The sequence below is a fragment of the Balaenoptera acutorostrata genome, chromosome 3 (assembly GCF_949987535.1).
Source record: "Balaenoptera acutorostrata chromosome 3, mBalAcu1.1, whole genome shotgun sequence".
In the NCBI taxonomy this organism is placed as follows: domain Eukaryota; kingdom Metazoa; phylum Chordata; class Mammalia; order Artiodactyla; family Balaenopteridae; genus Balaenoptera; species Balaenoptera acutorostrata.
In genome coordinates, this window is record NC_080066.1 from 74094689 (window position 1) to 74117386 (window position 22698).

General features: G+C 38.9%; 1 protein-coding gene across 4 annotated transcripts in view; it reads right to left on the reverse strand.

Annotated features, from left to right (window-relative positions):
- Positions 1–1580: 1580 nt before the first annotated feature.
- The window catches only part of LACTB (lactamase beta), a 47939-nt gene continuing 26821 nt past the window's right edge, over positions 1581–22698 (reverse strand). The window contains exons 1-6 of one of the 4 annotated variants that reach the window (XM_007166114.2): positions 19011–19996; positions 18536–18602; positions 16585–16775; positions 15945–16296; positions 14850–15015; positions 1581–4730 (exon numbers count right to left, since the gene is read on the reverse strand). In XM_007166114.2, coding sequence (XP_007166176.2) covers positions 4199–4730; positions 14850–15015; positions 15945–16296; positions 16585–16775; positions 18536–18602; positions 19011–19373 — 1671 coding nt within the window. In that variant the 5' untranslated portion in view covers positions 19374–19996 and the 3' untranslated portion in view covers positions 1581–4198. Of the gene's footprint in view, positions 4731–14845; positions 15016–15944; positions 16297–16584; positions 16776–18535; positions 18603–19010; positions 20008–22698 lie in introns of those variants that run through there. The other 3 variants (XM_057542060.1, XM_057542059.1, XM_057542057.1) reach the window with 3 other exon arrangements.

Genomic DNA, 22698 nt, shown 5'->3' on the forward strand with positions numbered 1-22698 from the left:
CTGACAGCAGATTCCTGCAGGGCAAAAGGAGTGGGACTCTGGGTGGTGGTTCTAGGGCTCTTCAGCTTTATCTATTATGTTTTATCTATTAGTATTTTTTAAAATATTTATTTATTTGGTTGCACCGGGTCTTAGTTGCAGCACGTGGGCTCCTTAGCTGTGGCATGCGAACTCTTAGTTGTGGCATGCATGTGGGATCTAGCTCCTGGACCAGGACGCGGAGTCTTAACCACTGCGCCACCAGGGAAGTCCCTAGTATTTTTTAAATGAAGAAAATTTGACTAAATGTTAACATTTTAAATTCTGGGTATTGGGATTATATGGGTATTTGCCATGTGAACCTTTTGTGCTTTCTAGTATTTTTTTTTTCCACAAAATAAAAGATCAATTAGCTATTCTGGTATCCTCTAAGAAACAGAACTCAGACTATTTGAACCTGAATCAATAGCAAATATCTTAACAATATAATTCTTTAAGCCTATAGTTGTGAAAATGTAGCTGTAAAATCCTAAAAGGTTACAAGGTTATTATTCTATAAAAGTAATCTTTTTTCTTTATAAAATGCAACAATGAACTCTAACCCATCTACCTTTTTTCTATTAAAAACTACAAAGGCATATTTCCAGAATCTCAGCTTTTACATCTGGGGTAGAGTTTTAAAATTTTGTATTCTGTGATAGGAAGGTAAAGCAAATCATTTGTTGCCAATAACCACCTTGACAAGTTGTAAATTTCAGAAAAAAAAAAAAAAAGAACAAAAACACAAGAAAGTTGTGTCAGGTTCTCTTGCGTTCTTTTCCCTAATATTAAGGATCAGCCGCACCGGAAATACCACCTTGGAAGATGTGGAAATGAATCAATGCTGTTTCTAACAATATTAAGTAAGAAAATAAGTTATCATAGCAAATAGGAATTCCATCTGGGGTCTGTGAACCCCTGGATGTTTGTACATTGGTTCATTTTCTGAGAAGATTCCCAGCTCTTCTCCGAGCTTCAACAAGAATTCTAAAAAGTGAAAAACCAGTCTAAAGCAAGTACCCTGCTCGTAATGCACATTCACTAACTTCACAGGGCTCTTCACACTTTGTGGCTCTTCCCGCACAAACAGTTCAGTCACGCTGCACTTCTCCCGGACACCCAGACAATGCTCTTTCCTCCTCTCCCAATGTAAATGTCACCTCCTTGGCAGCTCCAAGCAGTTCGCTCTGTGGTCTGTGCTAAGGTTCAAAGCTCACATTGATATCACATGATCAAACTAAAAACATGTATCTGCCAATATCAGAAATGTTTTTTTAAATTGCCATTAATTTGATTTGCTTTTAGTCACAGTATTTAATGTTTAAAATTTAGAAGAACACTAAAGGAAGACATTTTATATTTATCAAAGACAGCATGGATTGAAAAATTTGACAAATATGAATAGAAGTCCTAGAGGTCAGGAGAAGCCTGAAAGAAATAAGGAGATGAAATGCATCTGTTGTAGGGAGTTGCTTTCTCTGTACTTTGATCCCTCAGAAATATTCATCTACTTACCTTCACAGATCAAAGTGGAGTGAAGAAACAGGCTGAGAGCTCAGAACTATAGAAAAGTCCTCTTTTATTACACTGTATTAAAACTTTGATTTCTTTTTGAATTTTCCTGAATTCAGTCTCCAGTATTCGTCATCTATGGCTGTTACACAATATTTCCCAGTACATCAACACTACAATAAGCCATCCATGGAGCCAGTCTCCAAGATAGTTCCCAATGAACCCTATCTTCTGGTTATTTAGCCTTTGTGTAGCCTTCTCCCACACTGAATCAGGGTGGGTCTGTGTGACCAGTAGAATTTGGCATAGGTGATAGTGTATGACCTCCAAGGGTAGATTATGAAAGACATTGTGGCTTTTGCCTTGTTTCTCTCTTTAATCACTCAATCTGAGGGAAGCCATAGGACAGTCAAGCAGACCTATGGAGAAGTCCATGAAGTGAGACATTTGAGACCTGTTCCCAAAAGCCAGCAAGTAACAGAAGCCTCTTGCCTATAGCCACATGGGTGAACTATCTTGGAATGAGATCCTCTAGCCTCGGTCAAGCCTTCAGGTGACCGAAACTACTGCTGACATCTTGCCTGCAGCCATAGGAGAGACCCTGAGCTAGAACTACTCAGCTAAACTGCTCCCAGAACTTAAGAAACAGAGAATTTGTGAGATGGGGTAGTTTGTTATGCAGCAATAGATAATTAATGCACATTATGCTAAATAAAAGAAGCTAGACACAGAAGGCCACATATTATATGATTCCACTTACATGAAACATCCATAATAGGCAAATCCAAAGAGACAGAGAAGTAGATTGGTGGTTGCCAGGGCCCGGGAGTAGAGAGGAATGCAGAGCAAATGTTAATGGGTATAAGATTTCTTTTTTGGGTGAAGATGTTCTGGAATTGAATGGGTACACAATCTTGTGATTACACTAAAACCACTGAATTGTACACTTTAAAGGTTGAATTTTAAGGTATGTGAATTGTGAATTCTATCTGAAATACCTATTTTTTTACATTACAGACTTCGATACCTGGAAGTGGAGTGCAGCTGTAACAAACACCTGAAACGTGGGGGTGAATTTAGAAGAGAACAGTGAACAGAAGTTGAAAGGACTTTGAAAAGAGCATCAGTGAAAGCCTGAGGAACCCTGAAGAAACTGTTTAGAAGTATGGTGGCCTTTGAGGAGGCTGCAGGCGTGGACTTAAAGGAAAGTAAGGACAAATGTTACTGGAAATTGGAGGAAAGAGGATTATTGTTCTCCAGTGGCAGAAAGTTTAGCAACACTGTTGCCTGCAAGACCACAGAAAGTAGAAAATATGCCTCATGAACCGGGTGAATCTAGCTGAGATTTCCAGACACAGTGTTGACTCTTGGCTTCTTCTTGTTGCTTATACTAAAAAGCAGGAGAGAGATAAGCTAAAGGAAGGACTACCAAACAAAAATGAATCAATAATTGATGGTTTGGAAAGTTCCCAGACTCCCCAGATGACAAAAGATGCTAAAATTAAGAAACAATTTCAAAGCAAAGATAAAATTTACGGCACTTCCAGGAAAAAAACAGTCTAAAGACGACGTTGAGGGTATGACTATAAAACCCTTTATGACTGTGGAAAGAACCAAGATGGTGCCTCGAAAGCTATTTAAACAATAGGCCTTAATAGAAACTTAACAGTGTTTTCTCCAATTGTCTCAGCAGAATTCCACGTTAGAGAGGGATATATTTTGAAGAGATTTTTGGGTATGGCTTTTGTTTATTAGCATGAACCTCAATGAGATTAGCAAGAACCTCAATGGGACTCACAAAATTTTTAAAAATTATATTAGCAGGAGGACTGTTAACTTAGACTGAAAGGAGAGTACAAAAGAGCCCTCTGGACCCTCAAACTTGTATAAGCAGAAAGCAGGCTGAGAAAGCCACTCAGATGCAAACACATATTGCCTTTCATGAAAAAAACAGTAACTCAGAGGGCAGAACTAAGAGCTCTGAGAACACAGCCAGGAGCCAAGAATTATTCTCAAGCCTTGAGTACTAATCAAGCAGCTGCCAACCTGTGTCTGGTTGGATGTGGGGAACAAAGAACATCTTCAGTTCACAGGTCTTAGGATCTGTGAGTGAATGAGCCATTTGGGAAGGATTTCCTCCAGGACCAGAGAAGTCTTTAGAAGACTACAACATCTTATCTGCAACCTCATTACAAGCCCTGGTGCCAGACCCACCCAGCCAACCTACTCCTGAATTCCTGAGCCTCAGAAACCATAGGATAATAAATGTGTGTTCTTTTAAGCTGCAATAGATAACTAATATACCATTTCTCATAATCTTGTTTCTGCTCTCATATTGAAAGAACAATATTATGAGGTTCCTGTGGAATGAGATTTTCTCTATATTACACATTTAAAAAGTACATTTTTATCAGAATATTTTATTTCAAGAATTAACACTTTTTTCAAAAAGTAAAAATATAGTTATACTTCCCTGAGTATAAAGAATTCATCTTACAATAAAAGACAATTACAAAATTAAGCAATTAGAGGTACACAATTCTCTGCATTCAATTATACTCTATTACAAATTTATTCTTTAAAATCTCATGTATTTGGGGACTTTAATGTTTCAAAAAAACAAACAAATAAAAACAAAACCATAACGGCTCGTTTTGCACCTGTGATGTTAAGGCATGTCTGATCTGTCTTTATCAAATTCCAGAGCAATCTTTAAAGCAGTGCTGTTGAGGCCAACAGATTGCATGTTACATATGATAGAAACAACTATTCCTCTTGGGGGAAACTTGTTATTTATAGTTGCTGCATCCAGTTCTTCAGGAAGGACCAGTAGGACACTACTGGCACCCACTGCACCTCCAGTATGTGAGGCATAATGCCGTTGCTTCCTACAAGAACCATATGTTTGCTTCTTTTCCACAACACCCCATGCCATTGCATATTTACCCTCTCTATCCCAAGACATCTCTGTGTTAGGCACTGGTGTCCAAATCATAAGCATTGTTTCTGGTTTGAGATATCCAGGTAAAAGATTTTCATTTGAGTTCTTAAACAGCCCGACTTGGTAACCATACAGCATTGCATTCCCAAATTTCAGAAGGTCACCTACTGTAGACAGAAATCCACCACCAGCCCATTTATAGGAGTTATCCACGTAAGGTGTGTTGACAAGACGTCTCTTTTTATTGTAAACATAAAATCTAAAATGAAATAAGAATAGTCATTAAAAATTTGATAGTCTTTTATTGACTTTATACATGAAGATGAATAGGAAAACGTATACATGAGACAGATTGTATTTCACTGTAGTGAACATACTTTCTCAGAAACTAACCACTAATTTTCAGTATGATTCAAATCAAATGAAACACAGATAACTAATTAAAGTGTAGAAAGTGGGTTGTTTTTTCTATTGGCAAGGCTTGCCCATGCTAAGTGTATCAAACTTCTAATACCTGTAAAAACTGTACTGATTAGTACTACACATGATATATATTTTCCCCGTGCACATGCAGAAACACCTAATGTTTGGTAGACATTTTCAGTCCCTGGGCTCAATGAATCATGTGCCACATGTAAATTTTATAACTGAAAATGTACATATGGGGATGTTCGGAAATAAGGTTAATATTTGTAAGGAGACTATATCTCCTGGTTAAAAATACATAGATATACTGTGCATAATGATGTGATATGGTACTTTCTTGGTGTAGTGGAAGAAGCAGGAGTTAGCAAATCTCAGTTTGAATCCCAACTCTCACCCTTACTGGCTACGCTTATTTGATTTGATTAAAAAACACTTATACCAGCGGTCCCCAACCTTTTTGGCACCAGGGACCGGTTTCATGGAAGACAATTTTTCCACGGACGGGGGGTGGGGGGATGGTTTCGGGATGATTCAAGCACATTACATTTATTGTGCAATTTATTTCTATTATGATTCCATTGTAATATATAACGAAATAATTATATGACTCACCATAATGCAGAATCAGTGGGAGCCCTGAGCATGTTTTCACTTGCCACTCACTGATAGGGTTTTGACATGAGTCTGCAAGCAGTTGGTTTATTATGTTCTCTGTGCAGTCAAACCCTCTGCTAATGATAATCTGTATTTGCAGCTGCTCCCCAGCGCTAGCATCACCACCTCAGCTCCATCTCAAATCATCAGGTATTAGGTTCTCATAAGGAGCACGCAACCTAGGTCCCTCGCATGTGCAGTTCACAGTAGGGTTTGCGCTGCTATGAGAATCTAATGCCACTGCTGATCTGACAGAAGGCAGAGCTCAGGCGGTAATGCGAGCGATGGGGAGTGGCTGTAAATACAGATGAAGCTTCACTCGCTTGTCCACCGCTCACCTCCTGCTGTGCGGCCCAGTTTCTAATAGGCCACAGACCGGTAATGGTCTGTGGCCCGGGGGTTGGGGACCCCTGACTTATACAGTTCTTACTATGTTCCAGGCATTGTTCTAAGAACTATATAAGTATGAACTAATTTATTCTTGTAACAATGTTAGGAGGTAGGTAATATTATAATTCCTATTTTACAGATGAGGAAACTGAGGCACAGAGAATATAAATAACTTGTCCAAAGCCACAGAGTTTTTAAGAGGCAGACTTGGATTGAAATCCAGGCAGTCTGTTGCCTCTCTGCTTCCATCCTAATTTGTAAAACGGGGACAAAAACATCTACTTTGCAGAGTTAGAAATAAATGTATAAAGCACTTTGCATATTTCTGATAGGTACTTAATAAATGGTAGCTGTTATTCATTCAAGCATTCAACAGTTATTGATGGAACACTCACTATGTGCCAGGCACTGTTTGGATGTTGGGATAAAGTGTAAACAAAAGAGAATAACCTCGTGGGGTTTCCATTCTAATATGAGGAGAGGGTACCATAAACATTAGGTACATGAAATGAAATCACAACATAAACAAAAAAAGGACACTTGGCTCATGAGCCTCCTTCCTTTCAAGTTTCATAATAAAATGGTGTTTTAGGGCTTCCCTGGTGGCACAGTGGTTAAGAATCCACCTGCCAATGCAGGGGACACGGGTTCGAGCCTTGGTCTGGGAAGATCCCACATGCCGTGGAGCAAATAAGCCCGTGAGCCACAACTACTGAGCCTGCGTGCCTAGAGCCTGTGCTCCACAACAAGAGAAGCCACTGCAATGAGAAGCCCGTGCACCGCAACGAAGAGTAGCCCTCGCTCGCCACAACTAGAAAAAGCTGCGCATAGCAATGAAGACTCAATGCAACCAAAAATAATAAAATAAATAATTTTTTTTAAAAATGGTGTTCTTAGGTTTTCAGTTGGCTGACAGTCTCACCCGTAATGACCTTCATCTTCATCCTAACTTGGCTATTCATAAGCACTGTCAGACCTGAATCTCATCATCACTTTAAACTGTTTTATCACTAAGGTCTCAAACTCAGACATTTCTTCCTAGGACTATGACTTCCAACCCTTCCAGCTCTCCAAATGAACCTGCTTTCTGTCCTCAATAGGACCTTCATCCATTCCCCTTGAGTCGTCCCAATTTTCCCAGGTCTTTTAGTTCCCAGTGGTTTCCCCTGATTTTCTCTTCTAGGCTGAACTATATCAGCCGTTTCAACTATTTCAGCTGTGGTCTCATTAGCACTCTTTTGAACTAACACTACACCAATCCATCAATCCTAAATAAATCTAGGTACGCCTTGTCTATCAAGAAAGGCTCCAGGAATTCATATAACAAAGCTGACTGGTATAAATTCATACTCTTGCTAAGGGTCTTCACTGCTGTTCTCAACTCCTTTTATTCTTCTCCTGGGTACTCCTTGGTATACTCTTCATAATAGGTATTCCCACCCCCTTCCACCCTCAGTCCTCTACCCTATATCTCAGGCCCAGTCATTTTACTGAGAAGATTTGAGGCCATCCAAAGTGAGCAAGAAACTCCCATCTTTATCTTAAAATGCATTTACATCATCATCCAATCTTTAAAAATTTTCCTATTGTTTTTAAGAGGCATTTTTTTAGTTGTCACAATTATTAGAGGGCTCTTACTGACATTTAGTGGATAGGGGCCCAAGGGTCCTAATGTCCCGTGGTGTATGGGAAAGTCCCACATAGTGGTGCATTCTCCTATATCCTGTGAGATCAACTATCCTACGAGATACCCATGTAAGTAAGGAATCTGTTTATAACTAGCTGAGCCTAGAACCCTCTCCATTTTATATGTAAATACGAAGTACTCTGTACTCTACAATGTATTTTTCCTGAAAGTAACCACTGTGAAAATTGAAGATCACACTCTATTTTGCTCAAAACTTTAGCCAGAGTTAGCCACCAAGGACATGAGTTGAAGCACCAATGCAATAAACCTGTATTGGTCTGCATGTTGTTGTCACATTTAAAGTAATTTTATGTATTAAGTTGCAGTTGACTTTATTATGTCTTCTCATGTTGTTTTGAGTAAACATTATCATATTGAGATATCTATTATTTATTATAAATTATAAATATTCCTTTTATTTCTTCTTTATATTTTAGTTAGAGTATTGAGTGTAGGTTATATGATCTCTTTCATTTCAGATATTACAGGAGGTGTTATAACATATTAGTTAAATTAAGGGGCAGTGGGTTTAAAGGCATTGATACTCATTGTCCAGTATAATTTAGCCCTTGCTTACCTATTTGACCTCATCACGTACAACATCTTGCCTTACTTCTTTCATGCCAGACTTCTTTCTGTATTTGTAATAAGGCAAACTAGCTTTCCTTATTATTCGTGTTTCAACTCAACAAACATGGCCTAAAACCAATATATTTTAAATAGATCTCCCTACTAACATCCTCTCCCTCTATATCCCATCACCCTGTTCTATTTTCTTCTCATATCTGAGATTCTTAGTTTACGTACTTGTCTGTCTCTTCCCATAGAATGTAAGTTTCATAAAGGCACGAATCTTATCTACCTGGTTCATTGATGCTTCCCTTATCTAGAACAGTACTGGCCATCCACTAAGTACTTGTTAAATATGTTGAACACATGAAAGCATCATTTGTTGGCTAGTATTTAATGGAGACCCCTTGCAAGGCACTGGAGAGAAAAGTAAAACCATACACCCGTGGCTGCTCTCAAAGGGCAAACTGTCCAATAATCTTGTGGGACAGTTCTTAAATTTCAGAGCACCATATGAATCACCTGGAGATTTTGTTACAATGCAGATTCTGCTTCAGTACATCTGGGGAGGGCCCCAAATTCTCCAGTTCTAACAGGCTCCCACGTGATTCCAATATCGCTTTGAGTAACAGGTTGTGGGATGACTAGCAAGATGGACGTGAGGAATCCTGAGCATTAGTGAGAGCTAGCCTTGTTGAAATGGTTCCTCACTTTGCTGGGGAGCAAAATAGTTCAGTTTGACTGAAGCAGAGAGCTTTAAAAGGTGATGCCGGAGGAGTAGATACGGGACAGGGCACAGCTCACAAAGGACTTTCTGTGCCATGCTAGGAATTTTGACTCCTTCACCTTAGTTCACAAAATGCTCTAGTTTTCTATATCCTAAGGAAAAAAAAAAACCTTTTTTTTTTTTTTTACCCTTGTTACAGCTTCCAGCTACCAGTCCTTTCACTCTCATTTATTGCCAAACTACACGAGACAGTCCGCACCTGCTGTTTCCATGCATTCACCCTCTCCATTCATTCAATTCCGTAAAATCTGGCTTCTGTTCTCCCATCTCTACTAAACAGCTCTCTTGCGGGTTATCAAGATCTTCTAATTCCCTTCTTATGGTCCTCATCCTAACTGCCCCTGTAGCACTGTGACCCAGCACTTCACTGACACTCCCCGCAGGCCACTTTGCTCTGCGCTCTCTCTTCTCACTCTCAATCCTATGATTCCCCATATCCCTCCAATCACCAGTGGTTCCAGTGTCCCAGGTCTTCTCTTATACAGAGATAACTACAAAACTGCAGCTGTACCACAAACTCTGTCCCAAATGTACCATCGGATTTTCTACTAGCATTAATAATTCTCAGATTTGTTTTTTTCTCAATGTTGTTTATCAGAATCAGCAGTGGGCCTCATCCCTCCCTTCAAAATTCATAACTCTGAAGGGATAGTGGGCATATATAATTTGAAAAAGTACTCCTCTTTCTTCTGTCAAGATTCTTATATGTCCCCCAAAAGTCCAAGTCATAATATTGGGTGAAGCAGGAGTGACCACAGGTATGTGCTCTGAAGGTTAAAAAAAAGAAAAAAGTCTACAGAGGATCTTAATATGCCCTCCTGAGAACCAATGATTTGATATGTGGTCTCCTCAGTTCTCAAAATGAACATGTCCAAAACTACTCTCTTCTGAACCTTCGTATATTTCTCCTCTCCATTAATACCTTTCTTGCCTCTCCTGCCCTCAAATCTCTCATATCCAATAATGATAAATCCTCATTCAACCTCAGCTTTCTGTCCGACCTTTCTCCCTCCTTCCATTCCTATGGCTACTCCTGTATTTTAGGTCCCCATTACTTTCTGCCTCAACTCTGATTACACTTGTATTCCCAGCCAATCAAATCTCAAAGAAGCCACATAACAGAATAACAAAAATACGTTTTCTCACTGGGAAATATATTTATTACAGTGAACTCCAAGTTTGTAAAGTAGGAGAGAACTACCAATCTATTTTGGTTAATAATCAGCTTTGTGCAACTTTTAATAAAGCATTTCAAAGCACCTACATCAAGGCTGGAAATTAGGATGACTCAGTCACTCCTTTTTTCAAATATAAATATATGGAGAATTTTAGACTTTAATATATAATTCTAAACTTTAAAAAGGTAAATTCAAGACTTTAATCTTTTGATTCCTTTTCACAGAGGACAAATTACTGACTTCTCATGAAAATAATTTTGTTCAGCTGAAAGATAACTTTACTATTTCAAATTCTTAAGGAATTTCTGCACTAAAAAGAATGGAATTATAGACAGAAGTTCTTAAGTTACTGGGACATCTTTGTAACTGAATAATTGATGGAATGATGCCAGATGACAAACAGCCTCTTCCTATTTATTTAAGAATCCCTAGTTTCTGCACAAGATTATATTATCAAAGAAATATACATCTACAAACTTATAAATTCAAAATAAATTTTTAAAAGCTTCTTAAATGCCTTTACAAACAATTATGCATCACTTTGTATTTTATTGCTATGAGAAGTTAAAAAAACCACAGAATTTAAAATGCATATTATAAACACCAATCCCACTCTAACATTTAGCATTAACATGGACTGAACCTACTACTAGAGTCCATCAGCTAAAGGCATAAAAAAGAGCTTCATAAGGAACAATGCTTAATTTTAGAAGATACTCTAGAAAATAAAGATAATAAATAATAATTAAGATAATAAGAGAAGGTAAAGACCATATCTATACTGTCAAAATACAGCAAACCCTTCAGAAAACATTCATTTTATTTGATTTTGGTCCTATCCAATTATGAAAGAGATTTTTGTTGCAAGTATTGTGTCAAACACAGAGAAAATATGAACAGAGTCTAATAATAAGCTAATGCATTGACTAAGGATTCCCCCATCAACAAACTGCGTGTCTTTCAGTGGCAAGAACATTCACTCCATTCCCCTGTGGTCTTTGCTTAAAGGGTTATTTAGTTTACTTGCCTATACAGAGTATACTTGAAATACAGAATCAATGTATTTATTTGCATATACAGAATCAATGTTCCTATTCTTCCATTTAAGAAACCCCAGTTTTATTCAGGACAACACTGCACCCAGCTAAAAACTAATTTCTCTGCATTCCTTACAGCTGAATGTGGCCTGTTGCTAAAATTCTGGCCAAAGAAATGTAAGTAGTATTTTGGAGTGAGATTCTGGGGGAATACCTTAAACAGGTGACAGACACTGGGAGGCACTATTTTAAACACACACACATACACACAGAGAAATGATAAAGATGATAAACATTTACTCTTGGGATACAGTAACTCTAAAAAGCCTAGGTCAAGATAATGTAAACATATTTATGATTATAACAAGGGGTCAGTAGACTAGATAACAAAGCTGCAAACTTTTGCTGGGAATTTTATTTCTGTACAATGGTACCATAAAACAAATGAATAGAAACATACGCATTTACTAAATTTTACTTTAAGGTTTTTTTTTTTTTTAAAACACACATCTATGAAAAGACTTCTTTTACTCCCTGAACTTTTCCCCAAAGCTGGTGAAATAATTACTAAGCTCTTTTGAAATAATTACTACAAAAATAAAAAAAGAATCATAGAGTTGAGCTTTAGAGGCCCAAACAGATACTGTATCAAGTAAAATAAAAACAAAGCAAATGGACAGAACATTTTCCTTGGTAACATATTTCCTTCTTCTTTTAGTGTCCTATTTTATTTCTGCAGCCCATTTAATCTACCTAAAATGAATCACTTACCCCTTTAGCATTATCGGGCACAACTAAAACCTAAAGAAAAAACCCAGAGTTGACAGGAACCTTTAACAGTAGAAACAGAAACCCACTGCCTTTTTCAAAGAATGGGAGATAAAATGAAATTAACTCACCATCATATGCCATATTTTGATTTCTGTGCATCATAAATTAATCACTCATTAACAAAACAGCAAATGATAGCTGCCTTGCAGTCCGCACATTCATGGAGCCTTAATTTTCAGCTGAGAAAAGAGGCTCAATGATTCTCCCTTATATCTACGTGTAGGCATTTGTTATCAAATGCCTAGATTTGAATCAAAATAAGGTCATGCGTCTATGCCATCTTTATTAGAGAATCTTTTCTAGATTCAACTGACAACTTCAGGTATTCGTCATTTTTTCTTATGCTTTCCAGTAGAATATAATGTTGGACCTAAAAATAATAAACACTGTCTGAAGTGGTTGAAAACTACAGGCCATTTCCATCATTACAAAGTCTACAAATAACAAATGCTGGAGAGGGTGTGGAGAATAGGGAACCCTCCTACACTGTTGCTTGGGAATGTAACTTGGTGCAGCCACTATGGAAAACAGTATGGAGGTTCCTCAAAAAACTAAAAATAGAGTTAGCATGTGACCCAGCAATCCCACTCCTGGGCATATACCTGGATAAAACTGTAATTCAAAAAGATATATGCACACCTATGTTCATAGCAGCACTATTCACAATAGCCAAGACACGGAAACAATCCAAATGTCCATCAACAGATGAATAAAGAAGATGTGGTACATATATACAATGAAATACTACTCAGCCATAAAAAAAGAATGAAATAATGCCATTTGCAGCAACATGGATGCAACTAGAGATTATACTAAGTGAAGTAAGTCAGAAAGAGAAAGACAAATACCATACGATATCACTTATATGTGGAAGCTAAAATATGGCACAAATGAACCTATCTACAAAACAGAAACAGACTCACAGACATAGAGAACAGACTTGTCGTTGCCAAGGGTGGTGAGGAAGGGAGAGGGATGGACTGGGAGTTTGAGGTTACTTGATGCAAACTATTACATTTAGAATGGATAAACAACAAGGTCTCACTGTATAGCACAGCGGACTGTATCCATAATCTCCTGGGATAAAACATAATGGAAAAGAATATAAAAAGAGTGTATATATGTGTATAACTGAGTCTCTTTGCTATACAGCAGAAATTAGCACAACATTGTAAATCAACTACACTTCAATAAAAAAAAAAGAGAGAATAAAAAAGAAAAAAACAACAGGGACTTCCCTGGCGGAGCAGCGGTTAAGACTCCGTGCTGCCAATGCAAGGGGCTCGGGTTTGATCCCTGGTCAGGGAACTAGATCCCACATGCACGCTGCAACTAAGAGTTCGCATGCCACAACTAAGGAGCCTGTGAGCCACAAGTAAGGAGCCCGCAAGCTGCAACTAAGGAGCCCGCCTGCCACAACTAAGATGCAGCTCAACCAAATAAATAAATAAATATTTTAAAAAAACCCAAAACAAAAAAACTACAGGCCATTTAAAAATTAAAATTCATTGTTTGCTGCTAACCTAATTTCTTTTAGGTTCAAAAAAACTTTCAGGCTGATTTGCAATGCATATTTGATCCTTTTGAATAAGCTGGTAATTTAAAAATGGTAATTTAACTAAATACAACAGAAAATTGAACAAAACTAGTATGGAGATAGGAAGATAAAGCTAAAAAATCTACCATTTCATCTAGTCAAGTACCATTAAGCCATTTGTAAATCATGTTCTCTAATGGAAACATAAAAAGTAAAAGTAACAGCTGATTTAAACACAGTTAAATGTGTTGTTACCTTTCTAACAAACCAAATAATAAGAGTAAAATGGAAAAGAAAACACCATAATCGTAAAACTCATGTTAGTCTTTAGTCCCCAAATTCTCTTCCTATGCCTTTTTTACAAATTACTTGTAAAAATTATGATAAAATTTTAGTTTGATATATTTCAATAAAATGATTTTCAAACTTTTACAGTGGAGAAACCTGGTATATACCACCTCAACAAAGTGATTAAAATTACCATCACCAGTAATGGAACAAATTGAACTCACGTGACTTCTGAGAGACTTGACGACTAAACGTAATGTGTAAGCTTATATTAGACCCTGCACCAGAAAAAAAGTTTTTTTCCTTTTGTTATAAAGGACATTATTGGGACAACTGGCAAAATTTGAATAAGGTTTGTAGATTTGATATGAACCTTGTGTTGATATTAATTTCCTGGATGTCCTTATTTTTAGAAAATACACATTTAAGTATTTATGGGTACCATTTAAGTATAAGGGGTACCATGTCTGCAACTGATTTCCAAATGGCTGAGAAAAAAATAACATAGAGACTGACAGATAAAGCAATGTGGTAAAATGATTAACATGTGGGGAATCTGGTTGAAGCATATATGAAAATTCTTTGTACTAGTTCGTGTAACTTTTCTATAAGTATGAGATAATTTCAAAATTAAAAAAACAATTAAAAAAATAAAAGGTAAATAAAGCATTAACGAAAACATAAAAAAAGGGATGATGGAAGAGCAAATTATAGATGCCCATGATGGGTGCAATTTTGGTTTAATTATTCATGTGATTAAATTATTATTGCTATCTTTCACCTAAGGATCTTGGGGTACTTCAAATATATGTGTATTTGAAAAATAAAATATATTTTATTTTCCTTACATTATTGGTGGAAAAATAGACATGTAGAAAAGCTCCCAAAATGTGGCAAGTTGATTTTGGAATGGAAACAAGCAAAATGTGACTTTAAATTGATAACAGCGTAAAGATGCAATACAGCTAGACACACCAGAAGGTATTCATTTACCTTGCTCTATTGTAAATCACTGGCTCATTTTCTTCCTGCACAGTTGTCAGCATATCCAAGTCATGGAATATTTTCTGCATATAGTCCAAATATTTATATCCTGAAGCTCTTTCTACTATGGCTGCCAATAGGGTATAGCCAAAAGTTGAATACAAAAACTGACTACCTTGAGACATCATTTTAAGGGGGAAAAAAAAGAAAATGCTTCATTATTATTTAAAAACATGTAAAATATTTTCCCACTGAAAATTGGCATATCTTTTAAAACTGGAATATTTTACTTTAGCATTTAGGTAAAGATCATGGATGATATATTAACAAATTTAGTCAACTCTGCAATGGCCCTGCTTATTCCATGTCTCTAACACAAGAATAAAATGATGATCCATACACTTATCAGTTTTTTTGTTTGTTTTTTGGTTTTTTTGGCTGCACTGCGCGGCCTGTGGGATCTTAGTTCCCCAACCAGGGACGAACCCTGTGCCCCCTGCCATGGAAGCACAGAGCCCTAACCACTGGACCACCAGGGAATTCCCACAAACAAGTTTTAAAATGAAAATGGAATACAAGTACATAAACCTGCAATAAATTTAAAGATAAAGTGGTTTCAGTAGGCATCATATCAAAAAATATACAGAAAAAGTTATTTTTATAGATCAGCTTTTTGGGAAATAAAATTTAGTTGATGCATACTAATTTCTTTAAGAAATGAAAGCACAAAAGAAGTTGAACAATTTAAATACTAAGTTAAATACTAATGAAATACTAAAATATTAGCAATACTTTATCATGCCAACTTCGGTTTAGATTTTATTTGGAGAATTATTCCAATATTTAATTTTTTCCATGAATATCTTGATACTGAGAATCCTCTAAATGTCTAGGTAGCCTCCAATGAAGCTAAATCAAACAACTAACTGCCTGGATGCTAGGCTTTGTTAAGAACTACAGACAAAAAAGCAAACATCTGACAACAAAACCCATGCCATAATCATCAACCACACTGAATGCACTCAGGATGGTATCACTTTGCATTTTCTGAAAATTAATACTTCAGTAATGATGACTTTGTAAAAAGAAGAAATTAACACTCACCAGGTTTAAAGAACAAAGGGTCATTTTTAAATAATCTTAGGGATTCAATTGAATTTTCAAATTTTTCTTTCAAATATAATTCGCCTTGTTCAAAATCATTCTTTCTCTTGCAAGGTTTTGAATTGCGGCCTTTGGCTTCATTATCTTGCTCTATCTTAGCTTTAGCAAAGTCATTCTTTTCATTACTTTTGCCTCCTTTTTCTTTTAACTCTTTTTCTTGGTCAGATTCCATCGTCCCTTTCATCATCTTCAAGGCTTTATAAGCTTTCTCTTCTTTCACCTTTTTCATGTCCTTTTCATAATGACGAATTCCACTTAAGTGGGAAATCAATAATCTTGTTGTGACAGAAACCTAATTGTAAAAACATGAAAATTTAATTACAATATGAAACTGCGTAATAAAAAGTTAGTAGCCCTGGAATAATGTTTCAGCAATATTTTCTATTTTAAACTGCTGCTAGAATAATGTGTCCTGTACACACCTTTAGCCTCAAATTTCAGAAAAATACCCACTCGGTTATTATCTGGATAAAACAAAACTTTAATCCATTAACAATAATTGAAAACAAACTAAAGAATCCTATGAAAGCTTTTAAACCACTTAAATGTCATTAGAAAAATGAACTGCGAGATTTATTACCTTTTCACCTTCATATTCTTTTTCTGGGAATTCAGGAACATAATGTTGTACTGGAATATCAAGATCCAGTTTCCCTGCTTCCCACAGTTTGGCAATAGCAACCATGGTGAGGCTTTTGCTGATACTGGCAATTCTCATAACTGTCTCTGGCTTGCATGGTACACGATTCTCAACATCAGCATAACCTAAACCTTTGGGAAAAAAAGCAAAAAGTCACTATTAATAGGCTTCATGGTCAAAGGAGTCTTCAAAAACTGTAATAATACTATCTTAAAACATTCTATGTGTTTATCTAAAGGAAAAGATATTCCACTTGTATAAATTAATTAAAACTCAATATATAAGGGATGAGTCTTAGCAATACTGACAACAGTAAGCCTAACAATTTAACCTTATAACTAAACTGAAATTGTACCCTATACACAACAGTAATTTTCTGATTCAGTTACTAATGTTTCTTAGCTTATCTAAACAATTTGGTTATTCCACATTTTAAATAAGTTACTCTACATTCTTTAAAGAAAATATCATTGTTCTTCAGATTACATTTATTCTTGATTTTTCAGTGAGTTTCTACTAAATTCCTTAAAATAACCAATAAAAACAAATGTGAAAAGATGCCCTGCAAACCCAATCTAGTTAATCATCAATTTAATTCAGCGCAAGTCAGAAGAAAAACAATGTACTACTAATTTAAAGCTCCTTCTAGAAAATATTTTAAGTTTGGTTTCATCTTCTACAGGATAAAGATGTGGAAATCTGAGACATACAATGAACTGAGATCTGAAAAGAACGAAAAGGCATACAATAATTATTTTCACCTGTAAATGCAGATTATGCTGAAAAATATCTGCATAAAAACAAAGCCCTCGGGCTTCCCTGGTGGCGCAGTGGTTGAGAATCTGCCTGCTAATGCAGGGGACACGGGTTCGAGCCCTGGCCTGGGAAGATCCCACATGCCGCAGAGCGGCTGGGCCCGTGAGCCACAACTGCTGAGCCTGCGCGTCTGGAGCCTGTGCTCCGCAACGAGAGAGGCCCGCGCATCGCGATGAAGAGTGGCCCCCGCTTGCCACAACTGGAGAAAGCCCTCGCACAGAAACGAAGACCCAACACAGCCAAAATCAATCAATCAATCAATCAATCAAACATACGCATCTGATTCAAGATCCTCATTAAAAAAAAAAAAAACAAAGCCCTCACCTATAGAGCTGACTTTTATATAATTTTGGATTACAATATCTGTCATAAATGTTGATCGGGGTACACTTAAACTTGAAGGAAGAATCATTTTTCTTTAAATTCAAAACCTTACTGCTTCTATCAACTTCTAAAGGTACTACCTAAAAACCTGCTGTGATGAGTTGGACCAATTTGTGTGCAATGAAAAAGAAAATCAAATTATAAAATGCTTTGATAAAAGTATCATAAAATGATTAGAAGTCTCTCCTCCAAAACTGCTAGCTTTTCGTTTGAAAAAATAGCTGACACCTCTGCATAGGTAAAAACAAAAAAAAAAAACTAATAAAGTAGATTGTAAGCTCATTAAGGACAAGGAATCATGTGTATCCCCTGTTCTTAGTACATGCATTTTACAGAATGGGGGACTCAGTAAATTGTTGACTGAACTAAAAAAGAAAAACATTAAATTCTGACGTTTTATCTAGTCATAAGGGTTATCTATAAATGTACAGTTAACAGACCGTTCTATACACCACTTTGAGAATACAACAAACCATCTTTAAGACTTCAGTTTACTCATCAGAGTCACACTTTAAACCCTGCTGTTTATAGAAAGTCCAATTCTTTAGTCTGTTAGCTTTCTCTGCAGTATGTATGGTTTTATGAAAACTGAACAGCACTTCATGGGATTCACGCCAAACAGTAACACATCAAGATTTCATTCACCGACTGGCACAAAACAAGCCAATAAATAAAACTATTCTGAGCCCACCTTCTGACCAGACTTCTTTTCCATCTACAGAGACTCCAACCACAATGCCCGGCGCGCCCACCTCATCCTAAGAGCCAAGGGGAAAGAACAGTTCAAAGACAGGCCGAAATCCCTCGCACGTCCGCCAGCGCCTTCCTCCGGTGGGGCTTCCCTCGGCCCGGGCCCCACCCACCTCGGCTCGGCCAGCCGGGAGTTAACCGTGAGGGGTGTGCCCACTGGGAGCACTCAGGGGAAGGGGCGGTCCCTGAGGCGGGCCGTGACCTCCGCCCCGACTTGGGCAACCCCTCGAGAGCATCTGACCGTGGCCGGGAGGTCGGGAAACGGGAAGTCTTTCTCGGAAGCCGACCGCGGGCATCCAGCCGCCCGGGGTGGCGTCCGCTCGCCCCGAGAGATGACCACCAAACGGCCTCATGCCGGGGTGACGCCGGGGGTGGGGCGCCGGGTTCCCGGCCGCCTACGCCCCCCGTAGCCGCACCTTGATCCTGTGCAGGAGGTCGCGGCTGCGGTCGATGGCTCTGGCAAAGCGCCTGGAGTGCGGCGGCGTCGGGGTCTGCGGAGACCACTGGGCGAGGGGCTGCTCCTGCGGCGGCAGCGGCTCGGCCTGAGGCGGCGTCTCGGGGTCTGGGGCCGCGGTGGGCGGCGCGGGGGACGCACCCCTCAGCCCGCCGGCCAGCTTCACCCCGAGCGCCAGCCCCAGACCCAGCCCGAGGCCCCCGACCCAGACGGGGCCGAGCGGCGGCAGCCTGGCACGCTGGTGAGCTGCGCGCCGCCCGCAGCCCCAGGCGCAGCTCCCGTGGGTCGCGGCCCGGGTTGTCACGGCTGACAGGAGCCGGTACATGGCGTCTCTGGCGAGCCGGCAGCTTCAGAGCTCGCGCAGGCCTGGCGGGCGGCAGAGGTGCGGGGAAGGGAGGGGAGGAGGGGAGGGGGCGGTGACTGCGCTCAGGCCCTAGCAGTCGAGGCCGGATGGCTGGAGCGCCGATCGCATCGAGTCCTTCCTCTTTTCCTTTTTTTCTTTGCCTCGTCTCTTTCTTGATATTTCTTCATCTTTCTCCCCCGCCCCCCACTTTTCCTTCTCTGCCTCCCCTTAGATCAAGTGTCACCTCCTCAGAGAAGCCTTCCTAGTCCCCGTCCCCATGGGAGCTCTCGCCACACCTAGACCCCCAGTGCGCACGCCTCCAACAGTTAACACTTATGTTTCACTGAACTAATCTGATTTCTTACCAGACTGTGACCCTTTGCAGAGCCTTGACTTTTACTTTTGGATCTTCATCTCGTGCAACAGCGCTTGGCACACAGCAGCCGCTCAGCAGGCGTCTCCTTTTCCCCCAGGACCCGCTTTTCTGTCTCTTAACTGTCTCCATTCTTTGTCTCTTTTGGGCTCCTTCCATTTCTCTGAGGCCCTTTAAAATCTTACTTCTCAAAGTCTAGCTCCACACCACATCAAACATATTGTTATATCTACGCCTCATATTTTTAAAAAACTTTGTTGTTGTTGTAAAAAAAAAGAAAGTTGTAAATAAAATCTGCAGACTTCCCTGGCGGCGCAGTGGTTAAGCATCCGCCTGCCAACGCAGGGGACACGGGTTCGAGCCCTGGTCCGGGAAGATCCCACATGCCGCAGAGCAACTAAGCCCGTGCGCCACAACTACTGAGCCTGCTCTCTAGAGCCTGCAAGCCACAGCTGCTGAGCCCACGTGCTACAACTACTGAGCCTGAGCACCTAGAACCCGTGCTCCACAACAAAGAGAAGCCTCCGCGGTGAGAAGCCCGCGCACCGCAAGGAAGAGCGCCCCCGCTCGCAGCAATTAGAGAAAGCCCTCGCGCAGCAACGAAGATGCAATGCAGCCAAAAAAAAAAAAAAAAGAAAAAAAGAAAAAAAGAAAAGAAAATTTGCACTTAAAACTTTTAATCCAAAAGTAAATCATATAATTTAGTTAGCTATGATTTCTGACAGCTGTAGATGATCAGAGGTTGTTATGAAATAAGAAACCTAACCTCAAATTATCAATACTACAAAATGTAAAATGTGTATAATCCTAATTGAACCGTTAATTATGTTAATTTTGAAGATAAACATCTATTCCAATTTTTACAATTTTCTCTTTATACTTTGGGATATATAATTATTTTTTATATATTACATATAATATTATATATACTATCTACTTCAAATGTTTTATTATTTTTTAAATTAAAAATATTTTAAATATTAAATAAAATTATTTAAATAAATAATAAATATATATTTCCCAAAGATTTTTGAAAGCCTGTAAGCCTTAGTACTGGGACAATATACCCAATGTATAAAATGAGTCTGTCTTTCCTTACAGGTGGAATTTGTAGAGAGAGAATTCTCATACTTGAATTGACAAGCTATTGTCAAGAGAAAAAGGCATAAACATCTTGAGCTACTGTTTAAGGAAAACGCAATAACAGTAACCACATCTAGTCAGAAGATACTGGGGCTAAATAATTATAAAGTGGTGGGCTGTTCATAAAGCCTACAACCCTGAAGAGATCAGTGTATCTTAGGACCCAGAGGGTTTGGCAGTGAAACTCACTGAGGTTCCTGGAGCACCACCTGCTGTTAGAGTGGACAGGTGCACCCTGTCAAGATGGTATTGGAGGTTCCCATCATAGGGGCCCCCACTATTCCAAGCACATGTCAGTGAGAGAAAAAAATATAAAGAGAAGAATGTAAAAGACATAGCCAGTGGTGGTTACAATAAATTCTCACTATCATTCTTTTAAAAACTATACATATATGTTTTATGCACTCTTCTGTACCTCTCCTTGGATCAGAAATGGAACAGAAGCAGAGAGCCATAGAGCAAAAGCCAAAGTCCTGATGGACTTCTTCCAGTTTAGAAGCAGGTAGAGACCACCCAAAGTATGGCTTCTGTGAAGGTAGTGAAGAATAGATGTTCTCCGTGAAAGCCAGGTGCCTAGGAGGCAACTTAACCAAGCAGCTGGCAGACATGTTGGCAGGATTTTTACTATCACTGTGAGGCAGAAGCCCAGAGCTCCGATATGTCAGCTGGCTCTGGACTGGGAGCCACAGAAACCAGGTAGAAGAAAAGTAAACCACAAGACAGGGAGAGGAGTGCGATGACAGAAAAAGAAAGGAAAAGGAGAGGAAGGCAAAGGAAGAAGGAAAGAAATTTTCCACTGAAAATAAACCTACCAACCAAATTTCTGAAACATATAAGGAAAATATTTCTAAAAAGACTGGCACCAAAATCAATAATCAAGAAGTGAAATCAGGGGCTTCCCTGGTGGCGCAGTGGTTGAGAATCTGCCTGCTAATGCAGGGGACACGGGTTCGAGCCCTGGTCTGGGAAGATCCCACATGCCACGGAGCAGCTGGGCCCGTGAGCCACAATTGCTGAGCCTGCGCGTCTGGAGCCTGTGCCCCGCGACGGGAGGGGCCGCGATAGAGAAAGGCCCGCGCACCGCGATGAAGAGCGGTCCCCGCACCGCGATGAAGAGTGGCCCCCGCTTGCCGCAACTGGAGAAAGCCCTCGCACGAACCGAAGACCCAACACAGCCAAAAATAAATAAATAAATAAATAAATAAATAAATAAATAAATAAATAAAAAAGAAGTGAAATCAGCTCAGACAAATGAACGCAGTAGAACAATCTACAGAAAAGAAAAGAAAAAGAAAAAAAAGGAAGGAAGAAAGGAAGAGAAAAATGGCCATTCCCTGGCTAAAAAAAGATGGATTAATAGAAAACAAAATAAACATGTTTTTTTCAAAGAATTCTCAGAGAAATGAATCATAATATTCACAAAACAAACAAGGAATTATGAAATAAGATTAAATGAAACAAGAACGTAAGGATGCAAAAGAACTTATTGGAAATCATGTAAATAAAAAATCATGAGAGCTTCAGAAAGAGTATCTCTTCCTAAGTTGGAAGTACAAATTTGGTGAGCTGTCTCTATACGAGGTCAGTTTTTGTTTTCCTTTAGTGTTTACTTTTGCAGGCGAAATGTCTCCAGCTGCTCTAACTATTCTTCATTTCTCAAGGTTTCCAGGCCTCAGACTGGCTCTAAGAACTAGACACAGTACTCGAGAATCTACCAGTAAAGTGAGACCATCAGTTCCCATCCTCTGGACAGTTACCCTTTTTTACCAGTTGTATCATGGCATTTGTTCA